This window comes from Zootoca vivipara, chromosome 6, assembly GCF_965207765.1.
Source record: "Zootoca vivipara chromosome 6, rZooViv2.hap1.1, whole genome shotgun sequence".
Classification (NCBI taxonomy): Eukaryota; Metazoa; Chordata; class Lepidosauria; order Squamata; family Lacertidae; genus Zootoca; species Zootoca vivipara.
The window spans coordinates 62,523,503-62,546,545 of record NC_142589.1 but is presented as its reverse complement, the minus strand read 5'-3'; the positions used below and the strand labels follow the sequence as shown (position 1 = coordinate 62,546,545).

General features: G+C 47.9%; 1 protein-coding gene across 1 annotated transcript in view; it reads left to right on the top strand.

The window, feature by feature from the left end:
• The window catches only part of LOC118087709 (digestive cysteine proteinase 1), a 30,453-nt gene extending 16,352 nt beyond the window's left edge, over positions 1-14,101 (top strand). Inside the window, exons 5-11 of the mRNA XM_035120637.3 lie at positions 1,239-1,482; positions 4,241-4,436; positions 5,900-6,093; positions 6,981-7,072; positions 8,410-8,571; positions 9,586-9,775; positions 12,657-14,101. Coding sequence (XP_034976528.1) covers positions 1,239-1,482; positions 4,241-4,436; positions 5,900-6,093; positions 6,981-7,072; positions 8,410-8,571; positions 9,586-9,775; positions 12,657-12,844 — 1,266 coding nt within the window. The 3' untranslated portion in view covers positions 12,845-14,101. The remainder of the gene's footprint in view (positions 1-1,238; positions 1,483-4,240; positions 4,437-5,899; positions 6,094-6,980; positions 7,073-8,409; positions 8,572-9,585; positions 9,776-12,656) is intronic.
• Positions 14,102-23,043: the final 8,942 nt, after the last annotated feature.

Genomic DNA, 23,043 nt, shown 5'->3' with positions numbered 1-23,043 from the left:
TCCAGAGGCTGCTGTGCTTGCAGGGAGACCCGCCAGCTGCAGAAGTCACTTGACATTTCAGCCCCTTCCCTTTTTGACAGGGCTCAAGAGAGCTGCTCCTGTCGAAAGAGGGTGGCAGGTCCTCAGGCAGCTTGGCTCAGTGATTCAGCCGCTTGCCATAAGCTGCTCTGGCCTGTGCCAAGCTTCCAGGACAAATGCAAAATAGGCTTCGCCCAGATGCCATTCCTTGATAATCGTGAAAAGTCATTCCACAGTGGCTGTTAAAAGTGGCACTTGTTTGATGTGTTTGATGACAAGCAGTAACTTGACTTTTGCCAAGCTGCTGCCCTGAATAGTGTGTGTGTGTGTGTGTGTGTGTGTGTGTGTGTGTGTGTGAGAGAGAGAGAGAGAGAGAGAGAGAGAGAGAGAGAGAGAGAGAGAGAGAGAGAGAGAGAGAGAGAGCATGTGTGACTTTGCTTTAGTTGGAAGTCTTAACAAACAGGAATGGAGATGGGGAGCTCTAGACCAGGCAAAGGCAAACTTGGCCCTCCAGATGTTTTGGGACTGCCAACTGCCATCAACCCTAGCTAACAGGACCAGTGGTCAGGGATGATGGGAGTTGTAGTCCCAAAACATCTGGAGAGCCAAGTTTGCCTATGCCTGCTCTAGACCAAGAGAAGTCCATGTGATGCCCTCCTGCTGTTGCCTGGCTTCTGCTCCCATTTGGCCCCAAGCCACTCTGGGAGCCTTTTTTGGCTGAAAAGTGGGGTAAAATGCTGCAAGCAAGCAAGTATCATCCAATAGATGCAGCTTGCAAGTGAACTCCAATATTACATAGTGGACACTGGCAACCTGTCCAGCTTAATTGGTAGGCTATTTATTTGGAGGCTACGAGAGACTAGAGCAGGGGAACCCAAACTAGTGTTTGGGACTATAACTCCCATCATCCCAGGCCAGAACTGTAGTCAAACAATATATGGAGGGCACCATATTGGCCACCTTTGGAAGAGACATAAGAGAGCTAGATAGACCAGAACGATGACCTCAGGTTGCATCCAGCTATGTTCTGCTCCGAGTGGACATACTGAAAAGAATAATCCTCATTAAAGTCAATGGGTTGTTTGCCGTGTGTGTCCCACTCAGAGTAGACCCATGGGAATTGATGGATAGGGCTAACTTAAGTTTATGAATTGGTAGGACCCCCATTGGATCACAGCCCTTTTCATGCCTGCCCTTTCCATTGCTCTCCCCGCCCCCAGCCCATAAGGGAAGAATACTATAAAGGCAAATACTGCACCGTGTGGCAGAACATCTCCTACTGGGGCAAGAAGAAGAATATCTACACCATGTGGATCACCAACAGCAGCTGCGGTGTGTCGCCTGTGCACTACGAGATGAAGGGCTTCAACACTTTACTGGGGTCCCACTACGACAAGTATGAAATAGATTACACCGACTTCTCCAACAGCTTCCCAGCTTCCGTCTTTGACCTGAAGCCGAATGGTGAGTACGAGAAACAAAATAAAAAAATTCCTTCCAGTAGCACCTTAAGAGACCAACTAAGTTTTTGTCATTGGTATGAGCTTTCGTGTGCATGCACACTTCTTCAGATACCAATCACTTCGGATACCACTCATTTCTTCAGTGAGTACGAGATTATCCTTCCGCACCCTTCCTCCAAGTAGCTCAGGGTGATCTTGCTCACAGCCGCAAAACAACTTATCTGGATTGATCTCACTCAACAACTTTGTAAGGCGGGCTAGTCCACGTGTGGCCTCGAGCGGGTCCACATCTTCGCAATGGATCTTCTGCCTGAGTTTGACATGTTAGCCTCTGCACTGCAGGGGTGAGGAATTCCGGGGGCTCTTTGCCTGTTGTTGGACTCCATCTCCCATCAACCCCAGCCAGCATGGCCCAATTGTCAGGGATGATGGGAGTTGTAGTCAAATGGCACGTGGAGGGCTGCAGGTTCCCTGTTCATTTCTGCTTTGCAGTTTCTCCCTTATGTTTTCTGTGGCTTGGTTGGCATTCAACAAAGTGCAGCCCTCACAGAGCTGCTGTTCCAAGCACTCTTAGCAAACTATAGCTCCCGGGATTCTTTGGAGGAAGCCATGTGCTTTAAACATGTTCTAAATGTGTTCTTTAATTGTACGGTGTGGATGTGACCTAACTGGTTGGAGCACTTTGTGGAATGCTAACCAAGCCACAACAAACACAAGGGCAACAAAGTATGAAATAGCTCTGTAGCACAAGATCTGGCAGAAAGTTGTGTTTGTGTATCTAGTCCTTAAGACAAGATTTTCTGTCCCAAATCCTCCCTAGCAGGCACCCAACCTACCCTTTTCTGAAAAGCGTAAACTACTGTGATTTCTTCACCTTTGTGTTGAGCTTATTTCTTTGCTGAGCCTTCCTGGTTCAGTTGGAATATTCTGAGCTGGTTTTGCAGAACACATTAAAAGCATAGTTCTAAACCCCCGTCCTGCCACTGCTCCTCCTGATGAGACAAGCCAGAATCTGACTCGTTGCGCCATTCGCATTTGGGCTGGTTAGTTTCTCTCCAGACAAACCACGAGTGGGAGCCAAGGTGTGTCCATGGCTTACCACATGTGGTTTCTTTGGGGGGGAAACAAACCATGCACCTGGGTTTGTATAACGCAACAAGCCAGATTCTGGCTCAATCAGGTTGTTGTGCGGGAGGAGCGTCATGGGAACTTTTACTATGCAGCAGCTCATTGCTCATTCACAGGAAACCATAAAAAGGCAAAGGACCCCTGACAGTTAAGATCAGTCACGAATGACTGTGGGGTTGCGGCGCTCATCTCGCTTTACTGGCTGAGGGAGCCGGTGTTTGTCCGCAGACAGCTTCTGCGTCATGTGGGCAGCATGACTAAGCCGCTTCTGGCGGACCAGAGCAATGCATGGAAACTCCATTTATCTTCCCGCTGGTAAATTCCCTACCGGTATTTATCTACTTGCACTTTGATATGCTTTCGAACTGCTAGGTTGGCAGGAGCTGGGACCGAGCAACAGGAGCTCACCCCGTCACGGGGATTCGAACCACCGACCTCATAGTTCCATCTTAAACTATGGTTGGTGCAGCAGTAGCCAATGTAGTGTGTTCTAGATGCTGTTGGACTACAACTCGCACTGGCCATGCTGGGGGGTGCTGGGTGTGGGACTGGGTGTGGAACAGTCTCCCCTGTGAGGTTGTGGACTTCCCTTCAATGGATGGCCACCTGTCATGGATGCTTTAGTTGAAATCCCTGCATTGCAGGGCAGGGGGTTGGACTAGATGACCCTCGGGATCCCTTCCAACCCTACAATTCTATGATAGTATGAGTCAAACCATTGGGTCCATCTAGCTCAGCACTGTCTACACTGACAGGCAGCAGCTCTCCAGGATTTCATCCTTTCCCAGCCCTACCTGCAGGTGTTGGGGGTTGAACCTGGAACCTTCTGCATGCAAAGCAGATATTGTACCACTGAGCTTACCCTTCCCTAAGGTCTCTCTCTTCATCTTCATTTGCTGCACATTGAGAGGATATCATACCTAGTTGTGGCCAGTGCCCATTGGAGACTGGTAGGGCAGAAGACAGGCTGCCCGACAGTAGGTGGTGCCATAGCTGATGGCAGGCAGAGGTATAGTGAAGAAGCCAGACACAGCTCTGTGAGGAGAGAATTCCACAATTTAGGGGCCACCACAGAGAATACCCTCTTCTGGGCCATACACACTGAATTTTTGAGAGAGGTGGAACTACCAGAGCATCCTCTGCTGATCTTAACAACCAGGAGGGTCTGTATGGAAGGAGATAGTATTTCAGATATTACATGCGTAGTAATACTCTTAATATTCCTGGTGCACAGTGCTGCACTTTGATCTAGGGAATGGGCAGTGTTACAGGTGCCACATAATACCTGTTCCCCATTTATAAGAAAATCTTTTAGCCTGGCAATCACCTGCACTTTGGAACGCCCAGTCTATTGACATCAGGCAGGCGTCTTCACTGTGCTCTTTTCGGCACCAGCTTAAAAACTTTTTTTTTTGCAAGCTTACCCAAACTTGTAGAATGATGATATGTTTTTAGTTTATTGCTTATTTTATTTTTTGAATGTTCTAAATAGTTGTTTTTAACTCTTTATAATTTTATCATTGTATTCTCTTTGTGTATTCTGCTTTGAGGATTTTATATATTTATTTACAATCAAGCAGTGTATACTTATTAGGAAATAAATAAATCTGTCGGGTGCTTTTTCTCCCTAGAAACAAAAGTATGTGATGCACTGCCCGGCGACTCCTCAGAGCACCATATCATGGCAAACCCCATGGCAGATTTTGTGGGGGGAGAAGAGGACCGAGCCCACCAAGTGTTCCACCAATACAGAAAACGGTTTGGAAAGACCTACGACGATGAACGGGAGATGGAACACAGGAAGCACACCTTCACCCACAACATGAGGTCATTGGTTGTATTTGAATTATTTTTTTCAGCCTGTCCTTCAGCCAAAAAAAAAGGGGGGGCCTCTGGGAGCCACAATAAGATAGTCCCTGACCTCAGGTTTACAATCTAAAAGGCATGGCACAAAAGGGAAAAGGGACAGGGAGGGGAGAGGAAAAAAGCAACCTTAGGAAGTAGTTGCATTATTTTGACAATGACCACCTAGGACTGAAAGATTTGAAGAGGAGGACCTAGATATTGCTGACCTTTCAAGCAGAGCCAATGGAGAGGCGCTGTTGTCACATCTCACCTTTACTGATGGAGTATATTATAAAAAGGAGTAATTATGAGATAGGTGGTAGCTGTGCTAACAGTCAAAGCATGGGATCTGAAATCTTGTGGCAATATATTTAGATCTGGCTCTGCTTCCTGGAGGTGAGGGGGAAAGAACATATGGAGATGCTCTGTACCGAGTCACACCGGTGTTCCGTCTAGCTCAGGCATCCCCAAATTTCGGCCCTCCAGATGTTTTGGACTACAATTCCCATCTTCCCTGACCACTGGTCCTGTTAGCTAGGGATCATGGGAGTTGTAGGCCAAAACATCTGGAGGGCCGCAGTTTGGGGATGCCTGGTCTAGCTCATTGCTGTCAACACTGATTGGCAGCAGTGGTTGCTGACTTGCCAGTTGAAGACCAGTGGGTTAGAGAGCCAAAACTCCCTTGAGCTGAGTCAGACCATTGGTCCATCTAGCTGAGTATTGTCAGCACTGACTGGCAGTGGCTCTCTGGGGTTTCAGACAGAAGACATTTTCACCCTTACCTGAAGACACCGGCAATTGAATCTCTGCACAAAAAGCAGATTTACTACCAATGAGTGGCAGCCGTTCCTCAAGGGAAGTGTGTACTCTTGCACGTGCATGGAGGCACACTTGGCTTTTTGATGATAATAATGAGGTGACTGTAGCTCCACTTGTCTGATGCTACCTTGTTGTTTTCAAATCTGTTCAATATAGCAGCAGAATAAAAATCAGCATAAACCAAGTATCAAAACACCACACTAAAAAAATCTCATCCGCTGTCAAAAGCCTGGGAAATTGTAAAAGACTTGATATGTGCCCTGAACTTTGAAAGCTGTGCCATGCCACTTTAAACAGTCATGGGCTTCCCCCAAAGAATCTTTGGAAGGGTAATTTGTTGCTGAGAGTTGTTCCCCTCGTAGGGCTGCAATTCCCAGAATTCCCTGAGAAGAGGGACTGACTGTTAAACCACTCTGAGAACTGTAGCTCTGTGAGGGGAATTTGGCCATACCAAATTTCTACTGTGGCTTTATCCCTGTACTTCCAAGAACCATGTGTTAGTGTTCAAGGAACCTTTAACCCCAAGAGGGCTAGGGGAGGATGACCACAAGCCTGAGCTGCCCCCTGCCCAGCCCCAGCCCTTTCTCCTCCAGCTTTCCCATTGTTTCTGCCTCCCCCCCCCCCAGGTTTGTCCATTCCAAGAACCGGGCCAACCTCTCCTACAAGCTGGCGCTGAACCATTTGGCGGACCTCACCCAGGACGAGATAGCTGTGATGAGAGGCAAGCTCAAGACCACAGCACCAAACAACGGGCTGCCTTTCCCTGAGGAGATGTATGTGGGCCTAATCCTGCCAGAGAGCTTGGACTGGCGGCTTTATGGTGAGTGGTGTTGGAAGGCAATCCTGTGTAGGAAAGGAACAAATAAGAAGGGGGTTATACTGAGTGGTGCCATTGGTCCATCAATTTCAATATACTGTCTACACTGACTGGCAGCAGCTTTTTAGGATTCCAGGCTGGCCTCTCTCCCAGCCCTACCTGGCGATGCTGGGGATTGAACCGGGGGCCGTCTGCATGCAAGGCGGATGCTATATCTCTGAGCTATAGGCATCAATTGTTATAAGCAATTGTGGTCCTAAGCCTTGGGAAATACAGAGGAGAGCAATAGAATTTCCTGGTGTTTTTTATTTTTGCCTGAAAAGCAGCTGTGAAGACTTTGCAACTTGACTGGAGCAGTACTTGGAGAAGATGGCATTAGTCCCCTCCCAGCCAAATATTCCAATATACCTACAGGTATTCCTCTGTTTGCCCTAAGGGCTCATCCACACTTTTTGCTTTCTCCCAGGAAAACCTGCTCTGTAATGCTGAATTGGAACAAACCTCAATAGGGTTTTCTTTGGATTGATGTTTGCTCTGATTTAGCATTAAAGAGTGGGTTTTCTTGGGAGACAGCAGCGGGGCAAAGGCAGAACCACTCAAAGTCATGCCTAGAAAGCATGGAAAAGTGGGAAACCTCTTTAATCTGTACTTTCTAGGCATGGGGCAAGCAGAAGTTTCCCCAGCACTGCTGCTGCAGTCAAATGCGGCCCCTCCCTGCCCCCCGGTTGGTTTTAATTAAAAATGAAAACAGAAGTAACTCAAATGACGTGTCCTTGAAGTTACACACCTCTACTGCTGCACATCCTAAAGGAGTGATGTTGCAGTAGCTTGATGGTGATGGAAATGGTTGTGCAGGTGGGTCTCAACTCTTTCCTGCTTGTCCCTTCCAGGTGCAGTGACTCCAGTTAAGGACCAGGCTGTGTGTGGCTCCTGCTGGAGTTTCTCCAGCACTGGAGCCCTTGAAGGGGCTCTCTTCCTCAAGGTAAGAGCTCGCCTATCTCTTACCAGGGAATTTCCTTTCAACTAATTTGGAAGGTGTTGGGGAACTCGGCGGATGGATGCTACACAGATCCAAGCTGTTCACATTCCTGAGAAAAGTATTTATTCTAATAACAACAACACACACACACACACACACACACACACCCTGCCCATGTGGCTGTGTTTCCCCAGCCACTCTTGGTAGCTAAACACTTCCCGATACAGGGCTGCCTCTAGATGTCTCCTAAAAGTTGTGTAGTTCTTCATCTCCTTGACATCTGAAGGGAGGGCATTCCACAGGGAGAGTTACCCAGCAGGTGTGTCATTTCTGCTTACTGGGAGGCAAGATGGGGAGGTTGGTGCAGTGCACAGGCATGCTGATGGAAATAATGCAGTGATTCTGCTGGTGCACTTTCACTGCGTGAGCTCCCCACCACCTCTCTCTTCTCCCTCCTGGTAAGCAGTGGCAATGTCTATTTTAATATTTCATTTAGTACATTTAATTTCCCACTTCTATTCAGTAGGGGGAGCACAGAGCAGGGATACAAAAAGGCATTATTGTCCATTCCAAATTGTAGTTATCGCATGCAGCTCTGCTTCCATTCTGCCGCAGTTCATCTTGCACCACAACTTCACCTCACTGTCCACTGTGGCAAAGTTGCAAAGTTGGCTGTATAAATTACGCTGTCATTTCGTTCTTCCACTCTGTTTATTTCAATGCAAAGGAAACACAATGCAAGGGTTTTTTGTGGGGGGGGGGGGAGAGTTTAATTGATGCATAATCATTTGTGGACTGAAAGTACCAACAGTGAATGCCAATCATTTTTGCTGGATTGACTTTCATTCTGAACATGGGTCAAATTCCCTTGGAATTTTCTGACACCCCAGGTTAGTGGTCTCCATTCCAGATACAGCTTCAGCAAAGAAATGTCCCTATTTTCCACATTATCAACATAACTATAAATGCTTCTTTTCTAAAGGGAATATTCCATGTGTGCTATCCTGACATTTACCATTTAGTACTGCGTGGCTAAGCAGGTACAGTGGTACCTCGGTTTTTGAACGTCTCTATTGATGAACATTTCAGAACTCGAACACCGTACACCCAGAAGTAAATGCTTCCATTTTCGAACGTGCCTTGGAGGTCGAACGGCTTCCGCTGAGTGTATTCTCAATTTACTCTATTAAATTTGCAGACTGACCTTTGCGCCTCAGTTTTTGAACATTTCGGAACACAAATGGTCTTCCGGAACAGATTACATTTGAAAACCCAAGGTTCCACTGTAACAGTTTCCTATCATCCAAGACTGACATTTTGCTTCTCTCCTGTTTCCCCAGACTGGGCAGCTCATCCCCCTATCTCAGCAAATCCTCATTGACTGCTCTTGGGGCTTTGGGAACTATGCCTGTGACGGTGGTGAGGAATTTCAGGCGTTCGAGTGGGTCATGAAGCACGGCGGCATTGCCAGCACAGAATCCTACGGCCCATACAAAGGCCAGGTGAGAGACGTCAAACCAGAATTAGTTTACTAATGAGCCATTTATTACACCACAGCTCCCAGGATTCTTTGGTGGAGGCTGTGACTGTTTCAAGTGGCACCATAGTGCTTTGAATGTAAATATCCAAGAATCTTAAGAAGGAAAGTCTGTCATAGAATCATAGGGTTGGAAGAGACCACAAGGGCCATCCAGTCCAACCCCCTGCCAAGCAGGAAACACCAGCAAAGCATTCTTGACATATGCCTGTCAAGCCTCTGCTTAAAGACCTCCAAAGAAGGAGACTCCACCACACTCCTTGGTAGCAAATTCCACTGCCAAACAGCTCTTACTGTCAGGAAGTTCTTCCTAATGTTTAGGTGGAATCTTCTTTCTTGTAGTTTGAATCCATTGCTTCGTGTCTGCTTCTCTGGAGCAGCAGAAAACAATATTTCTCCCTCCCTGTCCAATCTCACAGGGTGAGATTATGCCCACTAACTCCATCCTTGGCTGCACATTCATGTGAAAGAGGGGTGGGCATCCATACTGATGCTGTGCATTGGAGAGCATGTGTCCGGCAGACACATTGGCACCTGAAGACTTTGCCAGGAGGTGGAAACGCCACACTCCCCACAACTGTGTTTCTTGAGCATGATAGCATTTGTATGTGCAGCATCACAATGCACATCATATATATGCCAGTCTTGACTGTGCATAGGGTGGCAGGCAATGAGGTAAGGCGGAGATACGCATGGGCATAGAAGGCTGTGGTTTGCACAGGGTGCTGTGAACTGGTTGCCCAGCAGCAGTGTGGACAAGGCCGGGTGACCCTGTCCAAAGCCCTCCAGCTAAACTGATACAGCCCAGACTAGAGGGGCAGATCAGTGAAGACTCCAGGCTGTACAGGGAGGAAGAAATGTCTTCAGAGAGCTTTTAGGAACTCCTGGACAAGAACAGTGGTTAATGAAATGATGAGTGAAAACTTGGGGTTTTCTTTTTGGGTTTTATCCCCACCTGGGTGGTTCTTCTCTCTTTCAGAATGGCTACTGCCATAGCAACGAGACTCAGCTTGTGGGCAAACTCAAAGGCTACGTCAATGTCACCTCCGGGAACCGTACTGCTCTGAAAGCTGCCATCTACAAGCATGGCCCTGTGTCTGTCAGCATCGATGCCTCCCACCGAAGCTTTTCCTTCTATTCCAGCGGTGTCTACTATGAGCCCAAGTGTGGTGAGTCCCAGCCTATGAGATTGTGGCAGAAAACTGTAAATTAGGGTGGGGAATCTCTTCTAGCCTGCGTGCCACGTTTTCTCTTGCTTGTGGGCAATCTTCCAGGGGCCGTAGGCTAGGGGTGAGCAAAGCCCAGAGTCAAAACGAGGTAGAGCAGTCAAGGGCGTACCCACCATGCGGCAAGTTAGGGCAGCTGCCCTACTCTAGAAGCAGGGCTGGTGGGCAGAGGCGGAGCACAGCCCGGCGGAGCGCGAGTTCGCCATTCCCGCCGCGCCGCACTCTCCCTCCAGCTCCCCGGCGCGCCCTCAGGCAAGGCCAAGCGCGGCGGGGAACCAGGGAGCGCGGCGCGGTGGGCGGGAACGCCGAACTCGCGCTCCGCTGGGCTGGGCTCCGCCTCCGCCCACCAGCCCTGCTGCTAGGGAGGGGCACAGCCCGGCGGAGCGCGAGTTCACCGTTCCCGCCCGCCGCGCTGCGCCCTCCCTCCAGCTCCCCGTCGCGCCCTCTGGCAAGGCCAAGCGCGGCGGGGAACCAGAGAGCGCGGCGCGGCGGGCGGGAACGCTGAACTCGCGCTCCGCTGGGCTGGGCTCCGCCTCCGCCCACCAGCCCTGCTTCTAGGGAGGGGCACAGCCCGGCGGAGCGCGAGTTCGCTGTTCCCGCCCACTTTGTGGCCCCTCCCCTTCCGTGCCTTGGCCCCTCCCCTTGCCCCCCCCCTAGTTTTGATCCTGGGTACGCCCATGAGAGCAGTGGATGTGAATCCTACCTTTATGCAGTAGGCTATATTCCCACCTGAACTACACCTCTCCATCCTGGCAAACGAGTCCTTGTCAAAGTGACACCCTCAAGGAGGAAGTGGAGCAGAGCTGGTGAGAGTGGCTTGGTGTGGGGTAGGCTGTGGCCCAGGGAGAGCCCCCCGAGCCAGATATAGAGGCCCAGAGGGCTGCATTTACCCCCTGGGCTCAAGGATCCCCCCCCACCTGCTGTAAATAAAGTTGCACTTCTTGCAATGCATCTCAAGAGCACTTGGTATAACCTGCACATCATCCCACGTGGCTACTTGAGATATGGTAAACTCCTCCAGGCTTTGTTGTGGTGAAATTGGAAGCTAATGCCTCCCCAGGTTATGGTCTGAAGGCATGTGAGGCTACTGAAACAAATGTCCCAGGTCTAGGTCTGGTCAGTGCTTGGATATGGGTGACCACCTGGGTACCACACGTAAGACCTCTTGGGTTCTATAATAGAAGAAATGCAAAGCAGTAAATAAATACATGGGACCCAGGTGGCGCTGTGGTTAAACCACAGCGCCTAGGGCTTGCTGATCAGAAGGTCGGCGGTTCGAATCCCTGTGACGGGGTGAGCTCCCGTTGCTTGGTCCCAGCTCCTGCCAACCTAGCAGTTCGAAAGCACGTCAAAATGCAAGTAGATAAATAGGAACCGCTACAGCGGGAAGGTAAACGGCGTTTCCATGTGCTGCTCTGGTTTGCCAGAAGCGGCTTTGTCATGCTGGCCATATGACCTGGAAGCTATACGCTGGCTCCCTCGGCCAATAATGCGAGATGAGCGCGCAACCCCAGAGTCGGTCACGACTGGACCTAATGGTCAGGGGTCCCTTTACTTTAAATAAATACATAGATGCTGATTTCCACTGCAACGTCATCTGTGCTATCTGCACAGGCATCAGCCCTATGCAAATTGGAGCAAGGCCGTGGGTATCTGGATGGCCACTTTGAGAACAGGATGCTAGACTAGATACGCCTTGGCAGGGATCTCCTGTCCTCTTGATTGCTGTGGCAAGCTGGAGCACCACCCACATAGATCTAAGAGTTTCGGGACGCGGGTGGCACTGTGGGTTAAACCACAGAGCCTAGGGCTTGCCGATCAGAAGGTCAGCGGTTCGAATCCCCACGACAGGGTGAGCTCCCGTTGCTTGCTCCCAGCTCCTGCCAACCTAGCAGTTCGAAAGCACGTCAAAGTGCAAATAGATAAATAGGTACCACTATAGCGGGAAGGTAAACGGCATTTCTGTGTGACGCTCTGCTTCACCAGAAGCGGCTTTTTCATGCTGGCCACATGACCTGGAAGCTGTACGCCAGGTCCCTCGACCAATAATGCGAGATGAGCGCCACAACCCCAGAGTCGTTCACAACTGGACCTAATGGTCAGGGGTCCCTTTACCTTTACCTACTCACTAAGAGATCTACTTGTGGGAAAGTTCTGCACTCTGCTGCTTTCAAAGGGGAGTTGAGGTCCAGCAATGCACATGCAGCTGCAGCCAACAGGGCCAGTGGTCAAGGGTGACTGACATTTTAATCTACCAGTGCTGGAAAATCAATAGCCTCTTTACCTCTGAGGTAGAGGATAGTGTCACATTGCAGCTGGCTGGTGATAATCATCGCTTACAGAAAGTGTGTGCAATGGTTGTTACTGCAAACCATCAGTTGATTATAATTACGCCTTTTGTCAAGCACTGCCAAGACCTTTGCATATCTCATTCATCGTCCCAACCCAACCTAGGAGGCAAGTCATTATTACATCCACATTTTGCATATGGTATTTGGGATGCACTGAGAGACAGGGAGAGAGGAAGAATGCAAATGGGTCACTCAAGGTAACCTGTTAAGTAGCTTTCTCTCTTCCTGGTCCAGACTAGATCCTTGTGGATAATCCTGAGTTATCATATGGTAAGAGAGGGAAATGATCTCCCTCTTCTGCAGGAGGCAAAAACACATGAAGAATTGAACTCTCAGTCTTCAGCACATGAAGAATTGAACTCTCAGTCTTCAGCAGTACATTTGGGTGGCAGCCATGCTCCTGTGCTCTTTTCCATTATCCCACCTGTTACAAAGCTTGACTCTTTTATTAATTTGTTTTAATCCATTCTTAGCAAACAAACGAGGCCAGCTGGATCATGCGGTCCTAGCTGTAGGTTACGGTGTCCTCCAAGGCGAACTCTACTGGCTGGTGAAGAACTCCTGGTCCACCTACTGGGGAAATGACGGCTACATCCTTATGTCTATGAAAGACAACAACTGTGGAGTTGCCACTGACGCCACGTTCCCGATTATGGCATAACCCGACCTTGCCTTGGGAAGCTCCTTCAGGGAATCTCAGAGATGATATCGTCCAAATATATATTTTGCTCTCAATCAGGACCACCACCCCAAACTCCTAAACATTCCTAACATATTTGTTTTCGTGTGCTAAAATCTTTAGCCACGGGGATGGAAGCGTTTTGGGGTTGTTGTTTTTTAAAAAAGCATAATCTCAACTATATTGGAAGCTGTTTCATGAAGGCTTTCCCCCACCCTGAGAAGCAGGATCTAAATACTACCCTGGATCAATAAAACCACAAAGTCTAGTCGTCTTATAGGGATTGTCCTGTTGGAACAAAAATAACTTCTGCACCTTCTTCCAATATTTTTGAGAGGCCTAATCCTCCATGTGCTTGTGTCTTGAACAGGCCCTTCATCACCCAGTCTCTTCTTATCCTTCATCCCTCCAGTTCCTTAAACCTACTACAGTCGTACCTTGGAAGTTTTTAATGTGTGACATGTTAATGTATTTTAAATCTTTGTTGGAAGCCGCCCAGAGTGGCTGGGGAAACCCAGCCAGATGGGCAGGGTACAATTAATAAATTATTATTATCATTGGAAGTCGAACGGAATCCGTTCTGGAAGTCTGTTTGACTTCCAAAACGTTCGGAAACCAAAGCGCAGCTTCTGATCAGCTGCAGAAAGCTCCTGCAGTCAATCAGAAGCCGCGAAAGTCCCATCAGACGTTCGGGTTCAGAAAATAGTCACTTCAGGTTTGCAGCGTTTGGGAGCCGAAATGTTCAACTTGCAAGGTGTTTGGGATCCAAGGTACAGAAAATTACAGAAGCCGTTCTCTTGGGTTTTTGCTGTCCCCTCACCATGAATCCCTGTTTCCGAAGCTTTTACAAAAACAGCTATACAATGCAGCACAATGTATTACGGTGCCAGGCCTGGAAATTTGGAAGTGGGTGGGGAATTCCTTAAGGCCGTGCACAAGCCAAGGAGCTATGTCCTCATGGGCCTTAGGTCAGGGAGGTGGAACCTGTGCCCCTCCAAATCTTGCTAGACTACAACTCCCATCATCCCTGACAGGCCACCATGCTTGCTGGAGCTAGTGGGAATTGTAATCCCAACAACACCTGGATCCCAGCAGCTCTGCATCCCCACATCCTTGAGTGCAGGATTCTTTTTTTAGTTAAAACTAACCACTGTGCCCAAAAGGTGATGTACAGCAGTTGTAGAAGGATGGGAACTATGGCTCTTCCCAAGTGAGCCAATTAAAAATATGTACATACCATGTGCCCTTGTCTGTCTTATTACTTCTCACAATGCAGTTGGTCTTCCTGATGTTGCTTCAACCCTGTGCCAAGCCAGTGAATAAAGGGGGAGGTTGGAGTTTTGTTTCCTGAAACTGGAGCTTACATCTCTAGCTTGAGGAGTTGTGGGAGATCCTTATTCCCTCAGGTTTATAGTCTGAAATACATGACACCCAAAGAAAAAGGGTTAGGGAGGGAGCGAGAAAAACAGCAAGTGCAGGTGCCAGCTCTTAAGGTTACACTTCTTCTAATGGCAGCTGATCTCTCAGGAGAAGCAATGGAAAAACTGCTCTGCTCTGCAACCGACATGAAAAGCTAGGGACCAAAACACAGAAGGCCCTGTCTGCGCTGTACAATCAAAGCAGTTTCATACCAATTTAAACTGGTTTAACAGTTCCTCTTCCTAGAGAATTCTGGGAATTGTAGCTCTGTGGGGGGAATAGGGGTCTCCTAATGGCACCCTTAACAAGCTACAGTTCCCAGGATGCTTTGGGGGGAAAGTTATGACAGATAGTGCTTGAAACATGAGGAAAAGGGAACTCAGGTGTATATATATACTTGCCTGCTCAGACAAAAAAAAAATGCCATGGTGGCACATTGCCCCTAGGCCTCATGCACACAATTATGTCATAGAGCATGGTTATTAAAAGGGATTCTGTGCTGGTGGAGTTTATTAAGTATTAAGCTGGCCACTCGACACACCAGTTATTAGCGCTGGGAATAACTGCATGGAAAGCGTTGCGTTGCCATGATCAAAGGTGCACATAATTTGGGTGGCAAACGCTTACTCCAGCGGCAGGCCTTCATTAGCCGTCCCTGCCTGGAGCCATTTCGGTGGTTTCGGCAGGGCAGCAAAGGCCTAATCTGGCTTTAAGAGCTACTCTCGCCCTATAGCTAGCCCTGAGAAAGATTAGTTCTGTGAGGGTGTCTGGTGTTAGGGATCTCTCAACACCCTCAGAGGACTGTAGTTCATGAGGTAGGGGCCATGAAATCCTATGTAACTTCTTGTTACCTTCATAGACCACTTTTCCTCGCTCTCCATTTTGATCCTCACAACAACCCTGTGAGGTAGGTTAGGTTGAGTGGCAGTGACTGGCCCAAGGTCATACAGTGAGCTTTATGATTGAGTGGGGATTTGAACCCCTTCATGGCAGTATTCTGACTCCTCCCCACAACCAGAAACACATTGTAAAGGAATGACCCTGTATTCAACATCATTTTAAAGATAAAGGACCATTAAGAAGGGAGAACGAGAGCATTTTTTGGAAGTTTCCCATCAACTGTTTTTATTTATTTATTTGGTTGGTTGCACTTTCCACAAAATGCCTCGAAGCGATTTCACATATCAAACATCAACAATTAAAAGCAATCCCATATATCAAAACAACTTCAAATGCAGTGCAGATATCAGCTGACAGCAAACTGTGTTAGAAACTCAGATATATAAACTAGGTGCCTATGGCTCCTTAAACCAGGGTTACAGCCGCCAAAGCTGAATGGCTAGTTGCCATTTGGGGGCCAAACAGCTCAAAAGTCGTATTTTTCAATACAACTTCTTGGTTCCTGAAATTCATTCCGATTGTGAAGATAAAATATAATTGAGAGAATTCTAAGGGTGCATTGCTACTGTTTCAAAATAGTCAAGATCCAAGGATCCCCAGGCATGTGCCTCTAGATGGTGGAGACCTCAAGTGCCATCCTGGCAGCCGGGCATCTTCACTTGGTCACAAGTGGCCAATAGCTAGGTGCAAAAATGCCAATGTTGAATGCTGCTGAGGAGGGACACAGGGCACCTGGGCACCGTGTTGCTCTAATCAAATGTTATTTCTATTACAAATTGAGTAAGATTTCATATAAATTTCATATAAACCAGCATATGAAAAATTTATGTAAGTCTGTTCCCCCTTTCTTGTTGTCTTTTTGGTGATGCACTTCTCTTTTCACCCTAACCAGGCAAACTGGTGAATTATGGGCTCACCTAGTGTGGTGGTTGTGGGAACACAGCCAGTAGTTGCTAAGCAACTACAGTATAAGGATAGCATCTGAAACACTCAACACTTGGCTGTATGGCATCTCGTAAAGCCATTCCACCTCAGTGGAGCCATGAAGACCACTGCTATATATATATATGCTCTGAAGCTTTCTCTGCAAAAACCCAATTCAAGTTTCCTGCAGATTTGCTGTTTTCTCTGATTCAGTGGGTTTTCATGGGGAAAGCTCTGGGCAAAAACGAAGAGTGCTCAGGCAAAGAGCTTAAAAGTGTGGGGTGTGCCTGGAAAGCGTGGAGGAAAAGTAGGTGTAGCTAAACCCCAGATCTTTACTGCTGAATCGGAGCAAACATCAGTAGGGGTTTTCCACAGACTGACGTCTGCTCCGATTCAGCCTTACTCCAGAACAAAAAACGGGATTAGCTGCATTTTAAAGTGCTCCTTGAAAGTCCTAAGCCCTCTTCCCGTGTGCATGGAAAGAGGACTAGGCCATGGATAATCATTGATGCTCTCTGGACATGTTCAGAGGCACTATCGTTATTACTTCACATGGGCTGGTTGATGCATTCCCTGGCATTCCTGGGACCTGGCAATGCTCCATGGCAGGGGTTGGCAACCTTCCTCCTCCCCACGCCTGGAAGGGTTGCATTCCATCTGTAATAATCTTGCACATTACACTCCACACACCCCTATGGCCCATTTCTGTCTCTTTGGAGAGGGGGGCCATGTTATGGTGACGAGTGACCTTAACCTTTCCCCCCTCTCCCTGCCAGCTGCATGAAATTAGATCTAGGGCTCCTCGGGATCCTGGAGCACAGATTGCCCACCTGGTTCTATTCTCAAGAGAGAGAGCTCAGCCAGAATCGATTCCCAATTTTGCACTCTTGCGTGTTATGTACGCAACAGAAATTCCCTGGGGCATCTCCGCCAGCCAGTACAGGCCTCATGTCATCCTTTAGCTACCTAATCCAAGGCAAGGCACTTTGAAATACAATATTCCAGCTGTGCCTGCATGGAAGGAACAATCTTGTCCTTCTGAGTCTTCATGGGAACTTCCACCTGAGACAAGGGAGGAGGAGAGATTGCTTAAAGCCTTGGCAAAAGCTGGCCATGACATCGCTTCTGCGCTCAGCCCTTTTTAATGTTGCCAGGCAGGCAGGAACCCAGGGACACAGAGCAAGGGGTGGATTGGGGCTCCTGGCACACTGCAGACAATGGCAAGGCTGCCCAACATGGGAGACCCTCTGCACAAGATTGCAGCCTGTCCTCATCCCAGAGGAGCAGGGCAGGGGTGGATCTGCTATGAAACTAATGAAGCTTAAGCTTCAGGGCCCCTAATCCTGAAGGGGCCTCAGAAGTTGACTTTAGTCCACATTGTTTAAAAATTTGGGGTCACATGACTCAATTATAATTTAAACAAAACAAAAAAATTCCTTCCAGTAGCACCTTAGAGACCAACTAAGTTTGTTATTGGTGTGAGCTTTTGTGTGTAGTGTGCATGCACACGAAAGCTCATACCAAAATAAAAACTTAGTTGGTCTTTAAGGTGCTACTGAAGGAATTTTTTTATTTTGTTTCGACTCAGACCAACACGGCTACCTACCTGTAACGCACACCCTCTGGGTGGGAAAACAATTATTTTGAAGACTAGAATGGTATGCTGTTGCCACCTAGTGATCAAATCTGTGTATAGCACCTCTGTAGCCCAGCAGAGAGGGACCCAGGTGGCGCTGTGGTTAAACCACTGAGCCTAGGGCTTGCTGATCAGAAGGTCGGCGGTTCAAATCCCTGTGACGGGGTGAGCTCCCGTTGCTTGGTCCCAGCTCCTGCCAACCTAGCAGTTCGAAAGCACGTCAAAATGCAAGTAGATAAATAGGAACCGCTACAGCGGGAAGGTAAATGGCGTTTCCATGTGCTGCTCTGGTTTGCCAGAAGCGGCTTTGTCATGCTGGCCACATGACCTGGAAGCTATACGCCGGCTCCCTCGGCCAATAATGCGAGATGAGTGCACAACCCCAGAGTCGGTCACGACTGGACCTAATGGTCAGGGGTCCCTTTACCTTTACCTAGCCCAGCAGAAGGAATGGAATGTGTGTGTAGTTTGTTGCATTGAACTTCTCCACTGGCAAAAGATGTCATTTTTCACTCTTGCATGAGTTTTTATGCATCCTTTACCCTAGCCTATGCATTTGGCTGAAAATTGCATTGCATACTTTGGGTTTCGACTCTTGTAGTCTTTCAAAAAAGACTACAATTCACTATGCATGGCTTGAAATGCAAACTGAATTGAATTTCTGTGACAGAACTCCAAATACCGAGTGGGCAACCCACCTGTCAAATTTGGCCTGCAAGGCGTAGGGAAGACAAAGATCTGTCCACTGGCACTATGAGTTTCCCCACCCCTGCACTACAGAACAGTCCCCCTATCGCTGCTCCTTTAAGGTCTGTGGTGTTTTGTTAGTCCTTCAGCCGCAAGACAAGGGCAGCCCAGTTTGAGTGCACCATCCCTCTGAGAGCTATGTTCATAATAGCTCCCCTTCCCTTGTAAGGCTGTAGAAAACCTACTCTCAGAAAAAAGCCCAAAGCAGAGTACAGCAGAGCAAGTGGCTTGATAGAATGAAGGCTGACCTTAATCTCTTCCAACTCTACAATTCTATGATTCTATGCTGGGTATGTTTAGCCTGGAGAAGAGAAGGTTAAGGGGTGATATGATAGCCATGTTCAAATATATAAAAGGATGTCATATAGAGGACGGAGAAAGGTTGTTTTCTGCTGCTCCAGAGAAGCGGACACGGAGCAATGGATTCAAACTACAAGAAAGAAGATTCCACCTAAACATTAGAAAGAACTTCCTGACAGTAAGAGCTGTTTGGCAGTGGAATTTGCTACCAAGGCGTGTGGTGGAGTCTCCTTCTTTGGAGGTCTTTAAGCAGAGGCTTGACAGGCATATGTCAAGAATGCTTTGATGGTGTTTCCTGCTCGGCAGGGGGTTGGACTGGATGGCCCTTGTGGTCTCTTCCAACTCTATGATTCTGTGATTCTAATCTCCATCTCCTTGGTGTCAGCCGGGGTCATTGCATAGCTCTGTTCCCTCACCAGCTGTGGTCAAATACAGAGGAAGCAGCATAGCCAGGATTTCATGCTTCTGGGTAGCAGCAGACAGGAGCAGGCAACGTTTTCAAGACAGAGGCCCACACTCCCTTGCATGTATCACCCAGCACATCCACACACACTTCCATTCACACACTTCTACAAACACATACATAAGAACCATTGGCATAGCCAAGGGGGAGCAGGGGGGCAGCTTCTCCCCCCCCCCCATCAAGTAAAACAATAGAAATACTTTACTAACTGACCAATCACATCAGTTCTTCCCGTAACAAAAAGTAGTGCCCCCTCTTACAAAAATCCTGGCAACGCCCATGATAAGAACATAAGAAGAGCCCGCTGGATCAGTGCCATGGTGGCCTCTCCAGACCAGCTCTTGTTCTCAGAGTGGCCAATCAGATGTCTGTGGGGAAACACGCAAGCAGGATCGGAGCACAAGCGCACTCTCCCCTGCTCTGGTTCCCAAGAACTGGAATAGCCACCATGGCTGGTAGCCTCTGATAGCCCTCTCCTCCATAATGTTGATTCCAAGCTCACTTCAGGTCCTTGAATGACCTCTCCCTGCAGTTTCAAACAAAAGTTTAAAAGCATGAGAGACAAGATTGAAACCTATGGGATCCCGTAGGGGAGAGGGTTGGACATGGAATATAATTACTGTATAGTACAGTGGTACCTTGGGTTGCGAACTTAATCCATTCTGGAAGTCCATTCTTAAACCAAAGCGTTCTTAAACCAAGGCGTGCTTTCCCATAGCAGCGGGGGACTCAATTTACAACAGGGCAAAGTTCACAAACCAAAACACCTACTTCCAAGTTTGCAGCGTTCTTAATCCAAGTTGTTCATAAACTAAGCTGTTCTTAAACCAAGGTACCACTGTAAATACATGAAGCTTATTCACCGGGTACCTCTGAGTGAGAGGAATAACTTAGTTTACAAAGCACAGTTCAGTCAAACCAGTGCTGTGCTGCTCTGCTTTTTACACTGTGTCTGGGGGGTGGGGTGGGGGGCGTTTACGGATAGCAATTTCACCACCTTTTTCGAGCACCCATCCTACACCCGAGAGGCACACAGCGAGAGTTTTACTGTTCAAAACCTGCTTTGTCTCTTCCCCATGGCCAGCCTAACCAAGACATTTTGCTGCTGGAGACAGAAAATGGTGCCCACAGGAATCATAGTTTATTAAGGGTACACACACACACACACACACACACACACACACACACACACACACAGTGGGACGCGGGTGGCGCTGTGGGTTAAACCACAGAGCCTAGGGCTTGCGGTTTGAACTCCCGATGCTCGGTCCTAGCTGCTGCCAACCTAGCAGTTCGAAATCACGTCAAAGTGCAAGTAGATAAATAGGTACCGCTACAGCGGGAAGGTGTGCTATGGTCCATGGGGTCACGAAGAGTCGGACACGACTAAACGACTAAACAACAACAACACAGCGGGAAGGTAAACGGCATTTCCGTGTGCTGCTCTGGTTTGCCAGAAGTGGCTTAGTCATGCTGACCACATGACCTGGAAGCTGTACGCCGGCTCCCTCGGCCAATAACGCGAGATGAGAGCTGCAACCCCAGTGTCGGTCACGACTGGACCTAATGGTCAGGGGTCCCTTTACCTTTTTATACAGTGGTACCTGGGGGTTACAGACGCTTCAGGTTACAGACTCCGCTAACCCAGAAATAGTACCTCAGGTTAAGAACTTTGCTTCAGGATGAGAACAGAAATCGTGTGGTAGCGGCGGGAGAGGGAGGCCCCATTAGCTAAAGTGGTACCTCAGGTTAAGAACTGTTTCAGGTTAAGAACGGACCTCCAGAACGAATTAAGTTCTTAACCCGAGGTACCACTGTATATCTGGAAAACACAGGGGAAAGTCACACCTCTCCTTTTCCTTCTGCCTCCTCTGCAGCCCCACCAGCAACAAGCCGTGTCAGGAGCAGTGGTAGTAGCAGGCAGACCCCTTGTCCAGCTCTGGGTAGGGACAACACTAAGGGCTAGCACAGGCAAGCCAGTGGCTGAGGATGGCAGGAGGGGTGGCGGCTGGGCCCAGTGCACCCCATCCCTGCCTCCTCCACCCTGTGATAGCCTCTGTGGGGAAGCCACGGCCGCAGCAACTGGGGGTGCCGTCAGACCTAATGCCTGCCCATGCAGGTAGGAGCAAGATCCTTGCTGTGCTACCCCCCAAAGTTCCTTCAGAAATGGGTGACAATGTGCTGCAAAGCAAATTCAGCAAGGGAAACCGGAATTCAAGAAAATATTTATTCCTCCGCTCCATATGGGGCATATCTCAGAATGAGAAGAAAACATTGCAGAAGTTGAAAAATGTTTACATAGCTTGCAGATAATATCCGTTCTCCAGCCCACATGCAGCTCATTCCCTAGACAATACAATGCTGGAACGATGTTATGTCTATGAGATAAGGCCTTGTCGGTGCCTACAGTTTTAGGGTGATGTAAGCTTCACTTTTGGTCCAGTGTGACTTCATTCCATTATCTGACCTTCACGGACACTTCTGAACGTTCTTTTCTTTTCCTATGACAGCTGCGCTTGATGCATCTGAGCAAAATAAAGGTAAATATGCAAAGTTAAAGACTTAAAGACCACCTTCGTCTCTACACACCCTCTCAGATGCGGAGACCAGTTCCTATGCCCTCAGAGGCTTGTAGAGTTTGTGGCTTGGGGAGAGGCTCTTCCTCCCCACCAAGGCACACCAGGCTCCTTCATCATACAACTACTGGTGAATGCTGAAAATGCATCTCTTTACTCTGGCTTGAGATGCTTGAGGTGTTTATTCTTCCCAAACTTTTCATCCCAGATCCATCATTGTGTTTTAATATGTTACGGTTTAATTTTTTTTGATGATTTGATAATAATGCTAATCATGATACAGGATTGGCTCATTTAATTTTTTATATTTATGAGCTGGGTAAAATTTAATCTGTTTTGATTTTGAAATTATGATATATATTTTTAAAGTATTCAAAATTGCTTGTTTTTTTAAAAAAGAAAACATCAAGTCACTTTTGACCAAACAAGGCAAACTGTCCTGAGTGCATAACAAAACGTTACATGCTAATACAGAATCTGGTTCAAAGGACTGGCTTTGCTATTTGTGTCATGACTTCCAAAAGAACATACCAACACAAGGAAGGAGGAGGACAAATTGCTTCCTGACCTTGGGTAAGAAACCAGCTGGATTTTGAGCAAGATGAATGAGACTTGTCGACATAGGAATGAAATCTCAATATATTATATTTTCTTGCGTTGCTACTTAAGAATGCAGAATATCCCTGGTGGATCAGCTGAAGGATCTATCTGGGGTTGGGAAGCTATGGCCCTCTAGATACTGTTGGACCCCAACTCCCATCAGCCTCCGTTAGCATGACCAAGGGCTGGGCCTGATAGGAACTGGAGTCCAACAATATCTGGAGAGTCACAGAGTTGAGTTCCCCCATCCCTGACTTTATGATTGTGGGGAGGCAGAGGCTCCTGGCAAGCCCATGAGCAGGTATTCTTTTGTCCAATTCCTGTTTAAGGCCATCTAAGAAAAAGACCATCACTACATCTTGTGGCAATGAGTTCCACAAGTTAGCATTGTGCTGTGTGAAGTTCTTACTTCTATCTGCCCTGAATCTACTGCCCATTGGCTGTTCCATAGTTCTGCTATGAGAGCAGAATAATTTCTCTCCCCATATCATTTTAGAAACCTCTATCTTAGGGCTGCCATATTTCAAAAAGTGAAAATCTGGACACAACCCAAATATACACACACAGGTCTTCTTCTTTTTTCTAAGTTAAAAAGCCCTCAACTCTTGAGCATTCC